Here is a 20,229-nt window from a genome sequence, read left to right as displayed (position 1 = left end):
TCACTGCCCCTGTCACATGCAGCCCTGTCCTTACTGACACATCACTCTTCTCCTGATATACTCTGTGCTGCTGGGGACCCTGCTCCTCACACTATATAACTCTCAGTCTGTGGCTTCCTGCTGCCTCCATTCCCCTCCTCACATCATGTCACTGCCCCTGTCACATGCAGCCCTGTCCTCACTAACACATCACTCATCTCCTGATATACTCTGTGCTGCTGGGGACCCTGCTCCTTCCACTATATAACTCTCAGTCTGTGGCTTCCTGCTGCCTCCATTCCCCTCCTCACATCATGTCACTGCCCCTGTCACATGCAGCCCTGTCCTCACTAACACATCACTCATCTCCTGATATACTCTGTGCTGCTGGGGGACCCTGCTCCTCCCACTATATAACTCTCAGTCTGTTGCTTCTTGTTACCCTCCTCACATCACAGATGTGTCCGCATACATCTAGCCTCCTTACGCGTTAAATAGCCCTTCTGGTAGCGCCATGCAGTGATGTTACTCGGTAGCTTTGAGCGTCTTTTTGTGCGACTTTCTACATTCCAGTGCGTTGAATTCGCACAGAGATGCAAATTGGACGCACAAGCAGCTTTTGCTGATTACAATGATATGCGGCGTGCCTATATTCTGCGTGCGACTGCCGCTGTATCTGCATGCGAAACGCTACGTTACAGTGTCAGCGGCTGTAACTCTAATGTAGCATTTCCCATGGAGTTTTAAGGTGGGAATCTTCTTTTATTGCCCTTCAGAGAATATCAGATTATGAAGAAATGACCTCTAATAACCCCTATAGAAGTCAGGTGACCCCCTCATAACATCCAGTCACATGATCCCTCATTGCATTACTCCCTGTAAATTGTCACTGGAGGCCTTACGCCCTGTGTGTACAGCCTGAGAACCCTCTGTAATGTCAGACGATGCTGCTTATCCTGTTCCTGAAATAGAAGGTGCCTCTGCTCAGCCCACATGCCCCCTCTTTCAACACCCCTCCCTGCATTGTTAATACAGAAAATTGTGCTTAAACACATTCCTGATGATGCCCCATAACGGAACCCCGGGCATTTGCCTTTAGTGTAACATAGAGACGAACTGTGTCTCCGGGTGGTGTAAGACTACAAGCCCCAGCATGCACTGCTAGCGGATTTTGGGCAGGGTATTGTGGGATTTGTAGTGTCACAGCATGTGGCGAGCCACGGGTAGTCCAGGCCTAGTGTAACACAATCCTTTGTGTTTATTGTGTTTTATTCAGTAGACATATTTTATAGATAACAGAGGGTCCCTGTGCTGTACCTGTTCAGTCCCGGTGATAGTGTAATCGTGTGTTTACCATGGTCCGTTCCCTGGTGGCGGGCTTTGAAACCGCGAGCCGGAGCTTCCATCGGCTGAGTCGGAGGCGGACCCTTCATCCCTGAAGACAAAACATAATTCCATTATGGAGAAGATCTGGATAGAAAAATCAATGGTGATTGTATAACAACAACATTCTATCACTGGGGACAGCAACGTGACACCTCTCACTGGGACGATACCATTACATCATCGCCAGGAGTAATCAGTCTGGCGTTTGTCCGTCTAGGTCCACAGATTGTAAGCGCACCTCTGACCGCTCTGTTATTCCACAGTTTCCTTTTATTACTGTCTTGTTCCATATTGTAAAGCGCAGAGCCGCCTCTGGGCTTAAATGCACCCTGCCCCGGCCGACCCTCTTAGCGACTGACGCTATGACGTCATTACTAAAATTGGTCTCCCACTCATCCATCGATGCCATTAGCCATTGGATCTCTGCCATTGATGGTAAAAGTATTTGACATCTACCATAAACCATCAATGATTTTGGATCATCGATGGTTGATGGCCATCCCTTCTACGGGGTGCCTAAACGATGCTCCGGCACAGTAGTGGTCCTTGCTGCAAGGGCCGCGGGGTGTTGATGGTCGCACACCCCTAGTTATGGCCCTGGATTAGCACAATGGAATATGCTGCCTCTATATAAGTAACTGTTATATACACCAGGTCATGCTTACAATCCAGCTCCATCCGAAGCCGCTGAAGGCCGGACATTGACGTGATGAATGAGAAGCTGCTTAGAATACTTTGCTGGAAATCTAGTTTTGTGCCTCCTCAGTGGAATGGCACCAGGCCAGTACCCTGTGTAATCGCTTCCCACACAGGAGGCGTTTTCTCTTCTTAATTAAAGCTGTTCTGTCTCATTCCAGCTCGGGAAATGTGACTTCCCTGGAAACGCAGCGGCACTGGGTGACCTCATCGACCAGGCCCCCCTGCTGCAATCTGCCATTAAGTGATTCCCCCAATAACCTTCTCTAATGAATTACCTTGCCGCTGTCCTCCAGCATCATTACCTCATTCAGGACCAGCTCCTTACAGGCAGGAGGAGAGCCTGCAGGCACAATTTGCTATAGAGAATAAGGACACCACAATTTAGGAGTATATGGATTAAAGTGAGTCGGTGCCTAAGAAAGCTTGGCTGGTGCCCAAAATCACCGTAGGTCGCAGCTGACATTCTCTGTTTTAGGGCTGATGAGGGCACAGAAAGAGTCGGCCTGGCTTTGACCGCGCCTATTTTTATTTTAACACTGAAACAAACAATAGGAGAGCATTTTTTTCCTAAAGAAAAGCTGATGATTTGTAGTACAAAGGGACATTAGAATGATAAATGACTGAGGGGTCTATTTACTAAGCAGTGTTAGGAGACAGAGTGAAAAGTGATAAGGTGCCAGCCAATCAGCTCCCAACTGTCATCTCACAGGCTGTGTTTGAAAAATGACAGTTGGCAGCTGATTGGCTGGCACCTTATCACTTTCTTATCACTTTTCAATCTGTCTCCTAACACTGCTTAGTAACTAGACCCCTGAATTTGGTGTAACTGATAATTATAGTTAAACATTTTGTTTGCAGACCGCCATTATCCAGGATATTATAGCCAATGAGGGCAGCATTCCTTAGGTCTCCTTGTGGAAAACATTGGGATTTATATAACCCCCCTTCACTTACTCCGTACATTGATACCCTGTGCAGGGCCACTGAGACAAACAATGGGCTGGGTATTAAGGGGACATGGCCAAATCAGGGGAGGCCCGATGATACCACCGCCAAAAAACCCATCTATCTATAATTTTATGCGCAGCGCCGTTAAGTGGTGCCCCTTTTGCGGACAGTCGCTACCCTGGGGCCGGAGGTTTGATCAATGCAGCAGGATCCTGGACAGTCCCTGCTTGTGAGGTGCACTGCTGGTCAGATAGGGGGAGGTGTATCAAACCTTCTGTACAGGGCAAGTAGAGAAGTTGCCCATAGTAGTCAATTAGCGTCTGCCTATCATCTATCAAGGTCATTGTAGAAAATTAAAGCTCAATGCGAATAGGTTGCTATGGGTAACTTCCCCATTTGTCCTCTCTAGAAGATTTGATACATCTCCCCCTATGTAACAATCTAAATAAGAATCAGTGGACCAAGGCAATTGACATATGGGTTCTGATTGGCGGAGTATGACGTCCGTACGGTCAGTGGCTGTACATTATTGGACAGTGCTCATAGATCCTTAGGTGAGCTAATAATCAGGGCCTCACAACCGCACGGGATTGAGTAAGGGGTCACAGAGGCAGTGGTCGCACAAAAGTAATAGTGTATCGGATGGAGGGATTTTCTGTAACCAAATGTAGAACAACCTTCATACAAATACAAGGTTCTCAGTATAGAATGCCCATACACTATATTATATATATATATATATATATATATATATTGTGACACAGTTAGGTTAGGGGGTCCCTCTCCTGGGTAGAGGACTCCTTCCTTACACACACACACAGCAGCAGGGAAGCAGCACACCAGTCTGGATGCAAGTACAAGCTGGTCGGCGCCAGTCTTTATTGTACAATGTCAGAAACATAAAGAAAACATAAATATAAATCCTAGCCCTGTCGGGGCACTCCCTCACTACCAGAACCTGGCAGGGCCTAATGCCCTCGCCAGCAACAAAAGCACAGCACAACACTCACAGTTAGGCATCCAAGTGTCTCTGAGCAAACTCCCTGTCTGCTCTCCCAGGTGAGACAATCAGCCCTCAACACACTAGGCTTATATTGGCCACCCTCAGGTGGGAACCCTAACAAGCCTGTTACCAGGCTGCGAGAACCAAAACCTGGAGTGGCCGTGGGTGGAGCTCTCCCTCTCCTCTCACCCACAACCCCCAGGTCCCAAACCGGCTTTTCAAAAAGCCGAAACTCAAGCCTGCTACACTGCAGACTTTCTCCTGGGGATTTTAAACACATAGGACAGGAATCTAGGGCAAATGTATCTATCACTGACCACTTTACCAGTGATCCTATCACAATATATATATATATATATGGAATCGGTATGATTCACCACTGGACGCATGTCCGGCGGTTGGAATCCCGACACCAGCGTCCTGGCAGCAGTGGAAATTCCAATCGTCCTCATGTAATTATTAGCTAACCTGATTCTACCCCCTAACCCTCCCTTAGAGGTGCCTAACCCTAACCTTCCCCCCCAGTGCCTAACCCTAATCCCCCCTCTAAGTGCCTAAACCTAACCCCCCCTTCCCCGCTGCCTGAACCTAAGTCCCCTGGGGGGGTACTTAACCCTAACCTCCCCCCGGGGGTGCCTAACCCTAACCCCCCCTTCCCCTAGCCTAAACCTAACCTCCCGGGGGAGTGCCTAGCCCTGTCCCCCCCGGGAACCCTAAACCTAACCCCCCCCCCGTGGCTATCCGCACTCGGCGCCCGGCATCCCTTCGATCGGGATGCTGGGCATCGTGCTCCCGGCGTATGTCAGGATATGACAGCCGGGAAGCCGGCTGCCAGGATTAGGTCCGCCGGCTTCCCGAACTACATACCATAATATATATTATATGTACATACATATACATACTGCATACCTATATGAGTGTGGGCATCACTGCGGAACGCGCAGATGAAATATGTCATCAGCACATTATGTCCCAATTTGTGTACTTGACTGTGTGTTACATAAAAAACTTCAGTTATTGGTCTTTCTCGAGAAAAAGTGCCAGTGACCACATATCTACCATCAGGGAGTTTTTACTGAGGACAATTGAGATGTGGGCAATACAGATTGGTGAAATGCGTGGAGTTATTATTGAAATTAGAACGTTTGCAGGGATGAGGTTTTCTTTCCACTTGGACTACAAGAAAAACTGCAGAATCTGTTTTCCAATAAATGTGCAGACCCCCGACTACCCAACTATGGGGAATTACCAAATTAGCGGAATACATGGAACTGTTCAACGCCAACGCCACATATCGAATTATGATAAGAGCAAGTGATATTGTATCTTTTTTTATTTACTTTGCATCATTAAACCATTACAGTAATAAGCAGCCAGTGTCACCGTTCTGCTTTGCAAATGGAATAAAGACGCATTGTAGCATTCTTACTGCGCTTGTACTTTCTCCTATTATAAATCCGTCTCCATCTTTGTTTAGCACAGAACGGTGATGGGGATACAGTGAGTGACAGGAGACAGATACAATGGATAGTGGCTACAGACTGATACCTAAAAGGAAGGCTTTCTATGATAAAAGTTTAGCATGGTCTGTAGGTAGGGTCTATTGTACCAGTATTGGACATTATTAAAAGGAATGCGACTTTGACTGCGGCTCAGTGTGACGCTGACATGCTGTTTTCGGTCACAGCGCCGACGAATAAATTAATCCTTTCATTATTGTTATCAGCTCTTGGAAAAGTGGCTGTAAGTGCATAGACACTTTCAATTAGGATTCACGTCCTATCAGTGTCCTTCTGGATGATGAATGAGGTCTCACATCCATTGCGGCTCTGATAAGGTGCGCTGTATACGCCGACGTATCGGTGTCCTGTCACTGTTTAATTCCCAGCATTGCTCAGACTTGGCAACTCCAGGACCAGCTCATACTGGGTTCACATGGATGCCTAAAAAGCTGAATAATAAACCTGAGAGTCACACAGGTTCCTGTGCATCTATATATTATAATGTATGGGATACCAGCACCCCTAAATCAAATGAAATTACCTCCTCCAACTCCTAACCACCTGTGAACACATAGAAAGTTCTCATACAGGGGGAAACACAAACCCACGTGGATGTCACAGGGAACGTAGAATAGGACGCAATCTCCAAATCCAATACCAATAATACAGATTGCAGCGCTAGAGGTAAACGGGAATTACAGTTTAAAGCGCCAAAGCCACATGGATCAGAATATCAGGGGCCACTAACAAGGGGTCTGACAGAATTAGGGCTCCAGGCCAGACTTCTAAAATAGGCCCACCAAATCTTTCGAAATCTAGACATGAGTTGAGACCGTTTGAAGGGAAAAAGGTTCATTTGGCAGAGTATTTAAGCTGCCCTAGAGCCAGGTGAATTAGTCTCATAACGAAACTGTTTATTTAGAGGAATACACTGAGTATGTCTGTGCGCAGCCGTTGGCCGCTCGTTGGGAGACCACTCACTGCTTGTGCTAGCGGCCAGGAGACCGTCGCGATAATCACGACCATCGGCCTTGCGACGAGACCCTGGGATAGGGTCTAGCTGCCGCAAGGCCGAGTGGACTTCCTGCTCTAACAGAGCAGGAAGTCCACTACTGACATCAGTAGTGATGTCAGTAGGGCCGCCCAACAAACGCCAGGCGTTCCTAAGGGAACGCCTGCGTTTGTTCAACCACCCCCCCTACCCGCCTACAAAACGGGGCGGGCTGTCACTCACCATCGACAGCCACCCCGTCTTGTTGCGAGCCTTTTAGCGACTGAACTTCAGTCGCTAAGCGGGGCTCGCGCATGCGCACGCCAGACGCGGAGAATGTGCAGGCCATTAACATCGAGCCGCTTGCGAGCGCATGGCTTTGAATCGGGCCCAATGTGTGCATTATGAGCGTATCCACACAAACCTGGCACCTTGCGGTCGCCCGGTTCTTCGGCGGACTCATCAAATGACCAGCTTGGGACCTATGTTTGTGGGTTACCTTTGTGGCATACGTGGCTGAAGGCACAAACGTCACACAGGCCGGTGTGGTTACTGGCAGACAGGACTGACTCCGGCACAGGAAGCATTGAAGCCTGATTGCGCTGTGATGATTGGGGCCCACACACACCCTGTTAAGGGGAGATCTGCGCTTCCTTCTTTGTGGTGGGGATAGTTTTTGTGTGTTTTGCAGCCATAACCTATGTGGACCTTTCCAAATCCACTGTAAAGTAGGAATAGCAAGGAGACGCTGCAGCGTATAGTCAAAGTGGGTGCCAGTTGGGTGAGAGATGTGTGCGACTATCTATATAGAGATCATGGTGACGTGCACCCTAACATGCTGCTTCCACTGCCAGCAGCAATAAGGATCCTCAGGCCCAACATGTAACCCACCTTGAGCCAGCTTACCTAGCCCCTCTGACCCGCTACCCCTGGTTGCTACAGGCACATCTCTCACCACACAGTTTGGCCACTTTAGCATGGCATCTGAACAGTGGTGTAACTAGGGTATTTGGAGCCCAGGGCAAATTTGAAAAGGGAGCCCACCCCCGCCCGGCAAAAAATGGCCGTGGTCACTTAAAAATGGGGCGTGTCAACATGACATACCCCTTTATTTTCAAACTGAACATTCCTATCCATATGCACCTTAACCCCAGTAGTACCCCTTATACAGTACCCCAAGTATGCAGTTGTGGTCCCTCTCATGCAGGCCCATAGTAGTGCCCCTTATACAGTATCCCCAGTAGTGGTCCCTCTTATACAGCCCCCAATTAGTTCCCCTTACTCAGTAGCCCCAGTAGTGGCCCCTCCAAATGCAGTGCCCCACGTAGTGTTCCCCCTTATGGTGCCCCCAGTAGCAGTCCCCACAATGCAGTGCCCCTTTATATAGTGCCCCCAGCAGTAGTCCCCCCATGCAGTTTTCCCAGTAGTGATCCCCTTATGCAGGCACCCTGTAGTGATCACCCCTATCTAGTGCCCCCTGTAGTGGTCCCCGCAGTGCCCCTAGCAGTAAGCCCCTTATATAGTGCCCCCAGCAGTAGCCCCCCCCCTCCCATGCAGTGCCCCCAGTAGTGGTCCCCCTGATGCAGGCTCCCAGTAGTGACCCCCCCTATCCAGTGGTCCCTGTAGTGGCCCTTCCTATTATTGCCCCCAGTAGTGGTCCCCCGAGTGCAGTGCCTCTAGTAATAGGCCCCTTTTAGAATGCCCCCAGTGGTAGTTCCCCCCCAAGTAGTAGCCCCCAGTAGAGTAGCCCCTCCCAGTATAGGTCCTCCCAATGGCGCCCCCAGTAGTAGCCACATCTCCCCCAGTAAAGGTCCCCCCAGTAGTAGCCACCCCCCTCCCCCGTTGTGCAGATAGGTTAAAAAAAATAAAATATATATATATATATATATATAAAAATATACTTACCTGATTCCACGCTGCTCCTGCTCCTGTCCGCGATGCTGCTCCCGCCCGCCAGTCTGCCCGGGCTGGCGCGCTCAGCATTATGAGACAGACGTCATGACGTCAGTCCCATTACCCACTGCAGGAGCCGGACGTTAGTCCGGCTCTTGCAGTGGGTGCTGCAGTCAATGAGAGTCTATCTGACTCTCATTTGGTGCTGTTTAACACACACATCACCGCCAGAGCTGGCGGCGATGCGTGTGTTATGCACAGCCTGAGCCCGCCTCCTAGCGCTATTGGGCAAGCGCTCAGGGGGGAGGGAACAGGCTCAGGTGTGCAGCACAGGACCGGCGCTGGAAGCCTAGCGCCGGTTCTGTGCAAATGTGTAGCGCTGACCGCACTCATTGCGGTCGGCGCTACTCCGGTCAACTAGGGCGGGCGAGCCGGTACCGTCCAATGGCGCCCAGGGCATGAACCCCGCTCGCCCTGCCCTAGTTACGCCACTGCATCTGAAGCATGCACATGCCCACATCTGGAAACGTTCGGGAATGTGTTTGACTTTTATAACAATAAGCGACTGATGACAAAAAAAACAAAAACAAAAAAGTATATTTTGCCTTCATGTACACTGAGGCCCATTTATTAATGATCGTATTTGCGATGCGATTTGCCCGTAACGTTAGCTGCCATCATCGCATTGCAGGATGCGATCATAGCGCAGGGATGTAACAAAGCTCCTGCAGGGACAGAGGCTCCGCACAAGGAACCCGTCGCTGCGAAGTGCTGGGAGTGAAGTCACCGTGTCAGACGTCTCTTCACTCCTGTGTCGGGGAACCTGCGCATGCGCGGTCTACAGACCACACATACGCCGCGGCCATTGCCAGGGGAGTGCTCTTGTGGAACCCTCTCCTGGATAGTATTGCTTGCAATGTGTAGCCCATAGGCTACAGCGGATTACGCCATCTTCAGAGGGCATAAGCTGCGGGGACCAAAGTTCCGGAATACTTTTCAAAGTGAACAGATGTGACGCGTTCCCGCGACTCTGGGACCCCGCAATTACGTGCGCTCATTTTCTATGTATGTGCAGTTTGAATCCACTCAAATTACTCCATACAAGATACTAATGATGACTGTTTTGGCTGTGGACGGAAAAACCGGTGGCGGAGCGGCTTACCGCTGAAGCTGCACGGATTCTCGCATTAACCCTAAGGAAACTCTCATTAGCATATAAGGTAGTAAATCAGGCTTCCTCTGCATCAGGCAAATACAGTACTATCACTCTGGGTGCGAATCAGCCCCTAAATGTACCCATATTACCCCTGTGTATATACAAAGTAATAACTTTAAATGCTACAACTTTCCCAATGTTCACAATCAGGACAAATTAGGCTATTGCTGCACCACCCAGGCCACGCCTCTTTCATACATGACCACACCCATTTTCCCATAGGCCAGCCCTATTTCAGCACTGAAAATCATGAATGTCTCATATTAATAATGATCACTGGGAGATATAAATAAGGTTATATACCTATCAGAATTAGATTGTCACGTATATATATATTTTCTCCCGGCTATATCCATTCTGTATTGTTATTTACCGCTCACTTGTTTAGAACTACTTTGGCGCAATTGAATCGTTTCTAACCATGCTGTACAGAGACTGACACAGCGAACGCAACGCCAATAACATTCTCAGGCTGGCGGAGTTTGCGTCTACATTCTGACAGGTTATGCCAGAGGTTCCCAAAATCGATCCTCAGGGCACCCTAACGGCCAAGGTTTTAAGGATAACCATGCTTAGGCACAGGTGCCTTAATTAGTACCTCAGCCTTTTGATGTAACATCTGTGCTTAACCATGGATAGCCTTAAAACCTGGACTTTTAGGGTTCCTTGAGGACCGAGTTTGAGAACCTCTGGGTTACGCCGCAGACACAATTACAGACAATCTCCAAAATAAATGTGCTCTGTGCGTCTGGTCTGCGTATTTCAATATCTGAGAGGCACAATTTCCACCATAACATCTGCTGTGTCTCTCTTTGACAGACTAATTAATCTTGTGTGTGCCTGGCTGAGAGAGAGCGCATCCTAACACTGCTGTAACGTCCTCCCTCGCCTTCATCTCCAACAACCCAGCTAAGCTCATCCCCAGCCAATCTTAAAGAGTGTCTAACGAAGCCTCCGAAACCGCTGAGAGATGAGACACTATGAGGATGGTGATTGGGGTGGTCCAAGCCTGTCTTTCCTATGATTGGCGGAAGGCCCATACCAGGCCTGGGCACTTTACTGTGATACAGTATGTCCTTCAGCTAAGGTCAGGGTTACCCTGTGAGGGCCCAGCTATCAACAGACCTTTACCCTGAGTGGGTCCAGCTATCAACAGACTGTTACCCTGAGTGGGCCCAGCTATCAACAGACCATTACCCTGAGTGGTCCCACCTATCAACAGACCATTACCCTGCGTGGGCCCTGCTGTCAACAGACCATTACCCTGCGTGGGCCCAGCTATCAACAGACCCTTACCCTGCGTGGGCCCAGCTATCAACAGACCGTTACCCTGCGTGGGCCCAGCTATCAACAGACCGTTACCCTGCGTGGGCCCAGCTATCAACAGACCATTACCCTGCGTGGGCCCAGCTATCAACAGACCGTTACCCTGCATGGGCCCAGCTATCAGCAAACCGTTACCCCGAGTGGGCCCAGCTATCAGCAGACCTTTACCCTGCGTGGGTCCAGCTATGAGCAGACCGTTACCCCATGAGGGCCCAGCTATGAGCAGACAGTGTAGGGTTAATTTCCTGCTTGTGATGGCTCCGTCTCACTGACAATCAGTAAGTGACAAATGTACTTTGGGGGATAAAGCTTCAAGATAAAATTATAATTAATAATGAAAAATTGTCCTACTTTCCAGCTTGCTAAACAGCAATAATTAGTATGAGAGTTACCGGCTTTCTATAAAAACAGGAAAAAAAAGAAAAGAAAATTCTTTCATAAAAATGTGTTAATGGAATACTGCAATTATTTTTATTTATGTTATATTCTGATATATCTGTTAGTGCCGGGTATTCATACAAAGATAAAATATCGGGTAAATGGGTTTCTCTTTGTTGTTTTTGGTTAGAATCTTTATGTATACAGGTCCAAGGCGTCTAAATCAAAGCCTTGTATGCCTGTCCTCGGGGGTAATTGCACGCCTGTCCTCGGGGGTAATTGCACGCCTGTCCTCGGGGGTAATTGCACGCCTGTCCTCGGGGAGGGTAATTGCGCGCCTGTCCTCGGGGGGTAATTGCACGCCTGTCATCGGGGGGTAATTGCACGCCTGTCCTCGGGGGGTAATTGCACGCCTGTCCTCGGGGGTAATGCATGCCTGTCCTCGGGGGTAATTGCACGCCTGTCCTTGGGGGTAATGCATGCCTGTCCTCGGGGGTAATTGCACACATGTCCTTGGGGGGTAAATGCACGCCTGTCCTCGGGGGGTAAATGCACGCCTGTCCTCGGGGGGTAAATGCACGCCTGTCCTCGGGGGGTAAATGCACGTCTGTCCTCGGGGGGTAATTGCACGCCTGTCCTCGGGGGGTAATTGCACGCCTGTCCTCGGGGGGTAATTGCACGCCCGTCCTCGGGGGTAATGCACGCCTGTCCTCGGGGGTCCCTTAAGGCGAGGAAACGGGTCAGATCCAGTGAAAAAGGCCTTGCGCGTATTAATTTGCACAGGTGCACCTACAGCAAGATGGCGGCATTTCAGGCAGAGCAAAAGTTTGCACCCGACAAAGGAATGAGTTGGGTGGACTGAGGAGACCTCTTGCTAATCATGGAGAACGGTAACAAGATTTCTTTATGTGCAGCGAGATTATTGATTGGAGATTAATAAAAATGTTTTTTTAGCGCTTTTCTCCAAAAGGATTCCAAGCGCAGAGGGTTGTAGAGAGAACATTTTTAGGGAAGTTCCTTGTTTAGTTGAATGCAAACACAACCATGGGCCTATTTATGAAAGGGAGACCTACATATTACAGGGAGAAACTAGTTGCTGGGTTTCGCCAGCGAAAGTTTCCCCGAGCAAATCCAAATCTGGCACATGTGTAAAATTGGCAAAGCCAGGGCACGCACGCGCATAGGAATGCAACTCTGGCTGGTGAAGTGGTGGTGTGAATCCTATTACCGCTACCAGCCAGTACCGCCAGGGAGCTGGGCATCACTAAACTGCCACAGCGATTTGTTATTGGTAAACAGTGGCAATTGGAGGCTTTCTATCTGTGTAATAAGCAGTGATAAAACACCAGCTAAACGGTCACTTATTAGTAAATAGGTCCCTGAGGCTGAGACTTCTCTATCCCTCCAAACTCTCCCACACTGCTCGGGAGATTCCCGAAATTCGGGGAGTCGTCCCTAACTCCTGGGAGAGCTGGTTAGTCTCACGGATCCCGCCCACTTCACTAGGAAAGTTGGCGACACGATGCAATTGGCCGTCAATCACGCCATCATGCCGATCTACAGCATTACGCGGCGAGGGGCAGGGTCTTGGTAGCGTGAACCAGGTCCGCGCGCCCCCTGCACCTGCCACTTGGACCTCCCCTTTGGGATCTTCCAATGTAGTAGAAAGAGAGCTATTCTATTATAGATACGGAACTGGCCCGTAAAGGGGCTCTCTCACGAAACGCATCATTATGGCCATCACTGCGCTGCATAGCCGGAGGTGGGGCCGCCATGCTGGAATTCATGTCGCCGCGCTCCCTCACCTCCCAGCTACCCTCTAGGATCCTGCGGAGGAGATGATTTAGAAGTAGGCCAGGAAAAATACCTGCGGAGAACACATACTGTATGTAAATAAATATATATATATATGTCTTGCGAGTGCTACAGTATAGAACATTATATTATGCCATATGCCGTATACATTATTAGATTTACTATTTGGCTAAGCAGCAGGCAACTGCTCCCTCTACACCAACAGGGCATGGTCTCCTGTATAATACAAGAAATATTGAAAGAATAATGAGAGCTGCTGATATATTGCTGGGTTTAAAACCTAAAATATAATTTTATTAAAACAATCTTTAAAATGACAAAATGTAACACAGTTTAATAACATTTGCACAGGATCTCACGGCTGCGTTTTTGGTCCCGTGTAATGGGTTTACAGAAACCTACCGACCAATGGGTAGGGGCATAGGCTTAAGGGGTGCGGCCACCCACGTTGATTTACAGGGGGGCTAAGCTTGATGTAGCTTCCAATAGCAACAAACCAAGCCCCCAAGTTCATCCATGAGCCTGCTCCATCCAAGTTACTGATCCATAGAGGAGGGGGTGTGGATCTCAGGCAGTGGAGCCCACCGGGTACTTCCTCTGTACACCCTGCTCCCAACCGTGTCCCTAATGCCCATTCTAGGGAACCCTGGTCCTGATTCAGAGCCGGACGCTCTGACAGAGCGCTCGTTCTGAATCAGGGCTGTCCCTCCTTTTTGGAGCGGCCTCCTGGCCGCTCGCATAGCTGTGGGTGACCACCCACAGCTATAGCGAGTGGCCAAAATGATCAAGACCATCGGGCTTGCGACGAGACCCTTGCGGTAGGGTCTCGCTGCCGCAAGCCCTGGAGTGCTTTTGGCTCTATCAGAGCCAAAAGCACTCCCACTGACATCACTAGTGATGTCAGTGGGGCCGGCCCCAGACGGTAAGCGTTCCCATGGGAACGCCTCCGTCTGGGCAGCCACGCCCCCAGCACACCCACCAAAGGGGGCGTGCTGTCAATCACCATCGACAGCACGCCCCCTTTGGTGCGAGACCCATAACGACGGCTTGGCCGTCTTTATTCGGATCTCGCGCATGCGCACGACGGAGCCGGCTCCGTCGTGCGCATGCACACTTGGGCAACATCGACCCGTTTGCGAGCGCTCAGCGCTCACGAGTGGGTCTGAATCAGGCCCTGTGTTACCATCCTGACATTGCATGCGGCAATGCAGGGTTTTAGGTGGCAGAACCTAAACACTTGCATCCAGAAGAGAATAATACAATGATTTTTCCCCTTTCTGCATCTGACACTTGGTGGCTGATTCCGCTAAAGTATACACACAGATACGGCGCAGGCCTGAGTTATTCTACCATTAGCATTTTTCATTATCGTTCCTTCCTCCCATCCATCAGGGAGATAACACGAGGCTTGGGCAGTGCAGCGGGGAAGTTCTGGTGCCCTACTTGGATAAGAGAGATGCTGTTAATGAATTATGTAGTAATTCCCCTGCCCGCCCTGCAGCGCGAGTCCTGGCCTGGCTCCCACGCTGCCCGCCATCTTATCACCGGGAGCAGATGGGCTATATTCAATGCTTTTCGCTCACGCTGTGATATGGGGAGGGAAAATGATAGGGAACTGTTAACGGGGGAGATGAAACATGAGCGTCCTCTCATTCGCTGCGAACGCCTCACCGTATGAGACCGTGCTAGAATCAGGCGTGCCCAGGACACAAATACACATCATCCACATTCTACGACAGTCTCAGCCTCTCCAGGTTATTCCCTTTTATCTCAAAGAATTCAGAGACTTTAATCCCTAACACATTTGTACAGCATAGGAAAAAAAAAAAAAATCATCACATTTTATTTACATGTAAAACATGCAGCCGGTCACGCTTTAACCCTGCTATTAACATGTCAGAGGAACTGACACAGTACAGAGAACACTTATATTTGCATATTGGCAGTAACTGTACGGCGTGAGTCTTACACAGTCCACGATGCGGGTGTCCTGTGATTGTACGCCACCATGCTTGGTTGGTTTAGCTTGTTTGGTTTGTCATATTATATTAATATAATACACAGGTGATGTTAATATATATTATCAATGGCTGTAAATAATATCTCTATAGAGGGTGAGTTCTAATGACATAATCAGACAGTTTTAATTGTATTACTTCACTGTTCATTAGGAACACTGGTGTATTATAAGGTATAATGTACCCTCTATCATACGTTACATCGGTTAGGAGGAGTCACCTTAGATTTCCATCTCCTGGGCTTACAGTAGGTAGCGCGCAGCATAAAAATGCTAAATATATGTTCGATCATTATTATATCTAACGTAAAAGTATAAACTATTCATTGAGATGTTTACAGAAAGAAGTTGTGACATTTAGAGCCTGAGGCAGAGTCGGGCGGAAATCGGGCTCACATGCTCGCACGTTACATTCACAGAAAACAATGTTTATAATTGCCCGTATACAGAACTGTACGTATCTGGCAGAACATGTATACGCTTGGTTTGATACTCCTTGGACGTAAGTGGTGGTGCAAATGAAATGCGTATGTCTCTGCACTGCCCGTAATTGCGCGTACGCAGTGCTGAAGCATGCGCCGAAATACACAAGATACGCTCCACCAATACCTTGTACTCTAGGTCACCCCCACTATATCCTGATTAGATGGCTATGAATGTTCGGTGCTATGGAGCATTCCGAGAAACGATTAGCAAGCAGTACCCCCACCCGTCTGTACAGCAACACTGGAAACAATGGCTTCTAGTGTCTGACCAGGTTACAGGCCGTAAAAGCGTCAGTGGGTACAGCCGCTTCACTTTGTCATTATAGGCACGCGCTACCCTAGTTACGGCCCTGAGGCACAGCGTGGAGGTATGAAAGCTGACCCCGGGGTAATTTATGTGTTATTCATAAAAGTGGACATTCCCTTTAAAAGCTGTGTCTTTATATTATACAGGGGTCTATTTACTAAGCTGTGTTAGGAGACATAGGCCCTGATTCAGAGCCGGACCCTCTGAAAGAGCGCTCGCTCTGAATCAGGGCGTTTTTTAATATTTTTTTGTGCGGCCTCCTGGCCGCTCGCATAGCTGTGGCGCTATAGCAAGCGGCCAGGTAGATGGTCGCGATGGTCAAGACCATCGCGACCATCGGCCTTGCGATGAGACCCTTGTGGTAGGGTCTCATGGCCGCAAGCCCTAGAGAGATTTCGGCTCTCCCGCCCACCAAAGGGGGCGAGCTGTCACTCAACATTGACAGCTCGCCCCCTTTGTTGCGAGACCCGGAGCTAGCCGGGTCTCGCGCATGCGCACAACGGAGCCGGCTCCATCATGCGCATGCTCTCTGGGCCACCATCGACCCGGTTGTGAGCGCTTATCGCTTGCGACCGGGTCTGAATCAAGCCCAGAGTGAAAAGTGATAAGAAAGTGATAAGGTCCCAGCCAATCAGCTCCCAACTGTCATCTCACAGCCTGTGTTTGAAAAATGACAGTTGGGAGCTGATTGGCTGGCACCTTATCACTTTCTTATCACTTTTCACTCTGTCTCCTAACACTGCTTAGTAAATAGACCCCACAGACTTCTATCCTAAAAGAAGAACTATTTCACTGCAATATATTTATCTGCTCCCCCTTTGCGGCACCAGCAGAGCCTGGCACCAGTACAACAGAGAGAAGGTGAATCGGGAACAGTTCTTGGCTCCACACTCTTCGCCATATCATCACTACATTCGGGGTCCCGTGCCATGAGCCCCACTATTCTTATTCCAGTTTACCACACGCCCTCTCCCCCGCATTTACCCTTGTAGTGGATATTCCTTTATACCACAACCTTGTCTCTGCCAGTGAGGGAGAGCGGGCACTCTGCACCCATGGCTGCCGGCTTTGTATGTAGAATGACACAGCTCGGCCCCCATCTGCTGCAGATGTCAGATTTGTAGTCAGCGGCTTGCCAGCCTTCTGACTACAGCACCATTTACTTAGTGCCGCACAAAGCATAGCTGGCAGGGTTATGTTCTGCCCGGGGCTGTCAGATCTGAGGGATGGTCAGGATCCACGGTGACACACATATGCCGAGCAGCTGCCTCTATGGGGAAGTCTTCTGGGTGAATCTGGAAGGACTTAAGCGTAATTTGTCCAGGATGTGGGCGGGGTCACTCCGTGGGGGATAAAACGCACATAAACAGTTATGCTAAGCTACGCTGCTACGCACAGAGGAGACATATAGAGAGAGAGAAAAAAAAAAAGATTTTAAACAAATTGTTTAACTTCGTTTGATTAACCAATTTGCCTGAACGTCAGTTTTTGTCTGTTTTCCAGTGTTTGTGAGCGAATGGTCGGTTGTCATTTGCTCTCATACATGACCAGGTCTTCATTCCAACTAGACAAATTGGATAAATGTCTGACAGATAATTGTATAGTGTGTCGAAGCTGGATAATTGGCTGAGACAGAATCAGTTTAAATTAGATTGGAACGACGCCATCTTGCGAATGGCCACAAGACACCATCTTAGGAAATGAGATCTGCATGACGCTATTTTGCGAATGGCCGCCCAGCGCCATTTTAGGGAAACTCGCACTTAAGTACATACGGCGATGCTATTTTTAGCATCATACGATCGCATATTTCATCATACCCCATACACACATTAAATACACACAGTTGCGCTGTTAACACGACGCACATTAGCGAATGCATAAAATCCTGCAGACGAACGCTGTTTATTAGCTTCATGCGTACGCATCTACCCTAAGTTACATATAACTAACTAGCGTCTTTTCCAAAAACCCCTCATACACACTGCACACTCAAAATAAAAGGTTCCATAGTTTCAAAGTGTAATATTCAAGATTTATTCATTTCTTACTAATGTTGTGAAATAAAGACTATTTTGATATCTAAGGTTTAGTACATGATAAGCAAACCGTGTTTGGTGTTGTACTGATCTACTCTGTCTCAACAGCTGTCCGGTGTCATCGGTGAGAAGATCACAACATGCATTCTCAACTTATGGACTGTAGAGAGTTAAAACACTAAAATGTACTTTGTAATGTTAGGAGCTTAGATTTGCATGCAGTGGGAAAAAGGAGACAAAAAGGCTGTCCGAGGCTGATCTGTGTCCATTTGAATCAACCTGTTAAATGTCCTGTAACAGATGCACGCGCACTGGAAACCAATGGAACCATGCAAAACTTTTCTATTGTGTTGCTTATCCCTGTAAGAGTATAAATGTGTGTACAGACTCCAATCTGGAGTCTTCTTGCTGATGCTGATGACGGAGGTTTCTTGTTGATGCCGGTAACTGGTCCCAGTGCGCGTGCGTATGCATAACTGTACCTTGGGTCTGTATGATTTCTTTGCGCTAAATTGTCTTTAGATCACAGCGTGTAACCTACTGTTTTTATGTTGAATAATTACCTTTGTGCTTTGGAAACACATTTCTCAAAGTCTGAAGGCATTTATTTACTGTATGACTGCGTACGCAAATAGTGTCAATTCTAGAAGGTATAGGCAGGATTTAGAAGGTATAGGCAGGATTTAGAAGGTATAGGCAGGAGCGTATAGAGGTTCTAATTCAGTATCCTTAAGTGTATGCCCAGCCCAGCATAAGATATGCCCTTTTCTAATGGCGCATACACACGGTCAGACTTAATAGATCAACGATGAACGATTTGAATGATTTTATGAACGATGAATGATTTCTGGCAGTATTTAAATGAATGAAATAATCCAAATCTGACTGCAAACACAGTCGATTTCAGATATCGTTATCTGACATGCAGGCAGGCGCGTCGTTCGTCGATGCAGGTCAACAATATGAACGATGTAACGATTTTTAAAATCGTTATCGTTCATATCTTCCAGAAAATCTGACCGTGTGTACCCTCCATAAGGCTATTGCTTTGCAAATACGACTAGCAGTTGAATCATATTCCATGACTTGGCTACTGGGGGCACTGTTCACCTGGATCTAGGAAGGAGAGTACTGTACATATAAAGAAAGCAATATGGCAGCTTTCACTGGTGTTCAACAAGGAAAGATTTCAAAAGTATTTCAGTCATTTACATCAGTCCCTGCCCCACTGGAGCTTACAATCTATATTCCCTATCATATGGACAAACATACACAAGAGAGGGTTCATTTTTTTTGTCAGCAGTCACATAGGAGTAAACACGGAGCACCCAGAAAGAACATGCAAACTCCACACAGTTATGCCATGACCAGGAATTGAACTATTTTTTCTCCTATAATATATATACATACACACACACAGTATTTGCTTCTTGTCTTTTTCCAGCATCCTGACTTGGGCACAGTGACAGATAAAATAATATGAAGAGTAGAAATTATTCTAGAGAAAGATTAGAAAATACAGTGGGTAAAGAAATCAGCGGTAAGAATTGGGAGTTATTACAGAGGCGGCAGCACATCCATCACCGTGTATGGAGACAGAGCTCCGTCTGTGACAATTACAAGTCAATTCCCATTTGTGTGCTGGGACGAGAAGTGTTATTTTAAACTGTTCCCTTCCAGAATTTGTGAGACGCTGTTCTCCAGGGGATAAAAATAAGAATGACAAAGTGGATTTGAGCCTCAGCCCCAGAACCCTCCTCACTATCACTAATTGTATACAGGCATTCCATACCGTATACATTCTGTACCTCCCAACACTGATGGTGACAAACAAGGTATATTTAGAAATGATTTCCCACCTTGAAACAGCTTTAATTTATAGACTAGTCTGTGCACTATGGGCCTGATTCAGACTGGTCGCGAGCGCTGAGCGCTCGCAACCTGGTTGATGGTGGCCCAGAGCGCATGCGCATGACGGAGTCGGCTCCGTCGTGCGCATGCGCGAGACCTGGATAGCGGCGGCCACTCCGTCGCTCCGGGTCTCGCAACAAAGTGGGCGAGCTGTCGATGTTGAGTGACAGCTCGTCCCCTTTGGTGGGCAGGACGGGGGGGTGGCTGCCCAAACGGAGGCGTACCCATGAGAACGCCTGTCGTTTGGGGGCGGCCCCACTGACATCACAAATGATGTCACTAGAGGGCTTTCGGCTCTGTTAGAGCCGAAAGCTCTCTAGGGCTTGTGGCCACG

The 20,229-nt window shown here is 48.4% G+C and overlaps 1 protein-coding gene across 1 annotated transcript in view; it reads right to left on the bottom strand.

Moving 5' to 3' along the window:
* TRIM44 (TRIM family member 44) overlaps positions 1-20,229 on the bottom strand; it is a 93,811-nt gene that overhangs the window by 7,293 nt on the left and 66,289 nt on the right. The window contains exon 6 of the mRNA XM_088459024.1: positions 1,297-1,414. Coding sequence (XP_088315150.1) covers positions 1,330-1,414 — 85 coding nt within the window. The 3' untranslated portion in view covers positions 1,297-1,329. The remainder of the gene's footprint in view (positions 1-1,296; positions 1,415-20,229) is intronic.

This window comes from Taudactylus pleione, unplaced genomic scaffold (genome assembly GCF_031769625.1).
Source record: "Taudactylus pleione unplaced genomic scaffold, aTauple2 ptg000887l, whole genome shotgun sequence".
NCBI classification, from domain to species: Eukaryota; Metazoa; Chordata; class Amphibia; order Anura; family Myobatrachidae; genus Taudactylus; species Taudactylus pleione.
The sequence above is the reverse complement of the archived record's forward strand: the minus strand, read 5'-3'. Positions and strand labels throughout refer to the sequence as shown.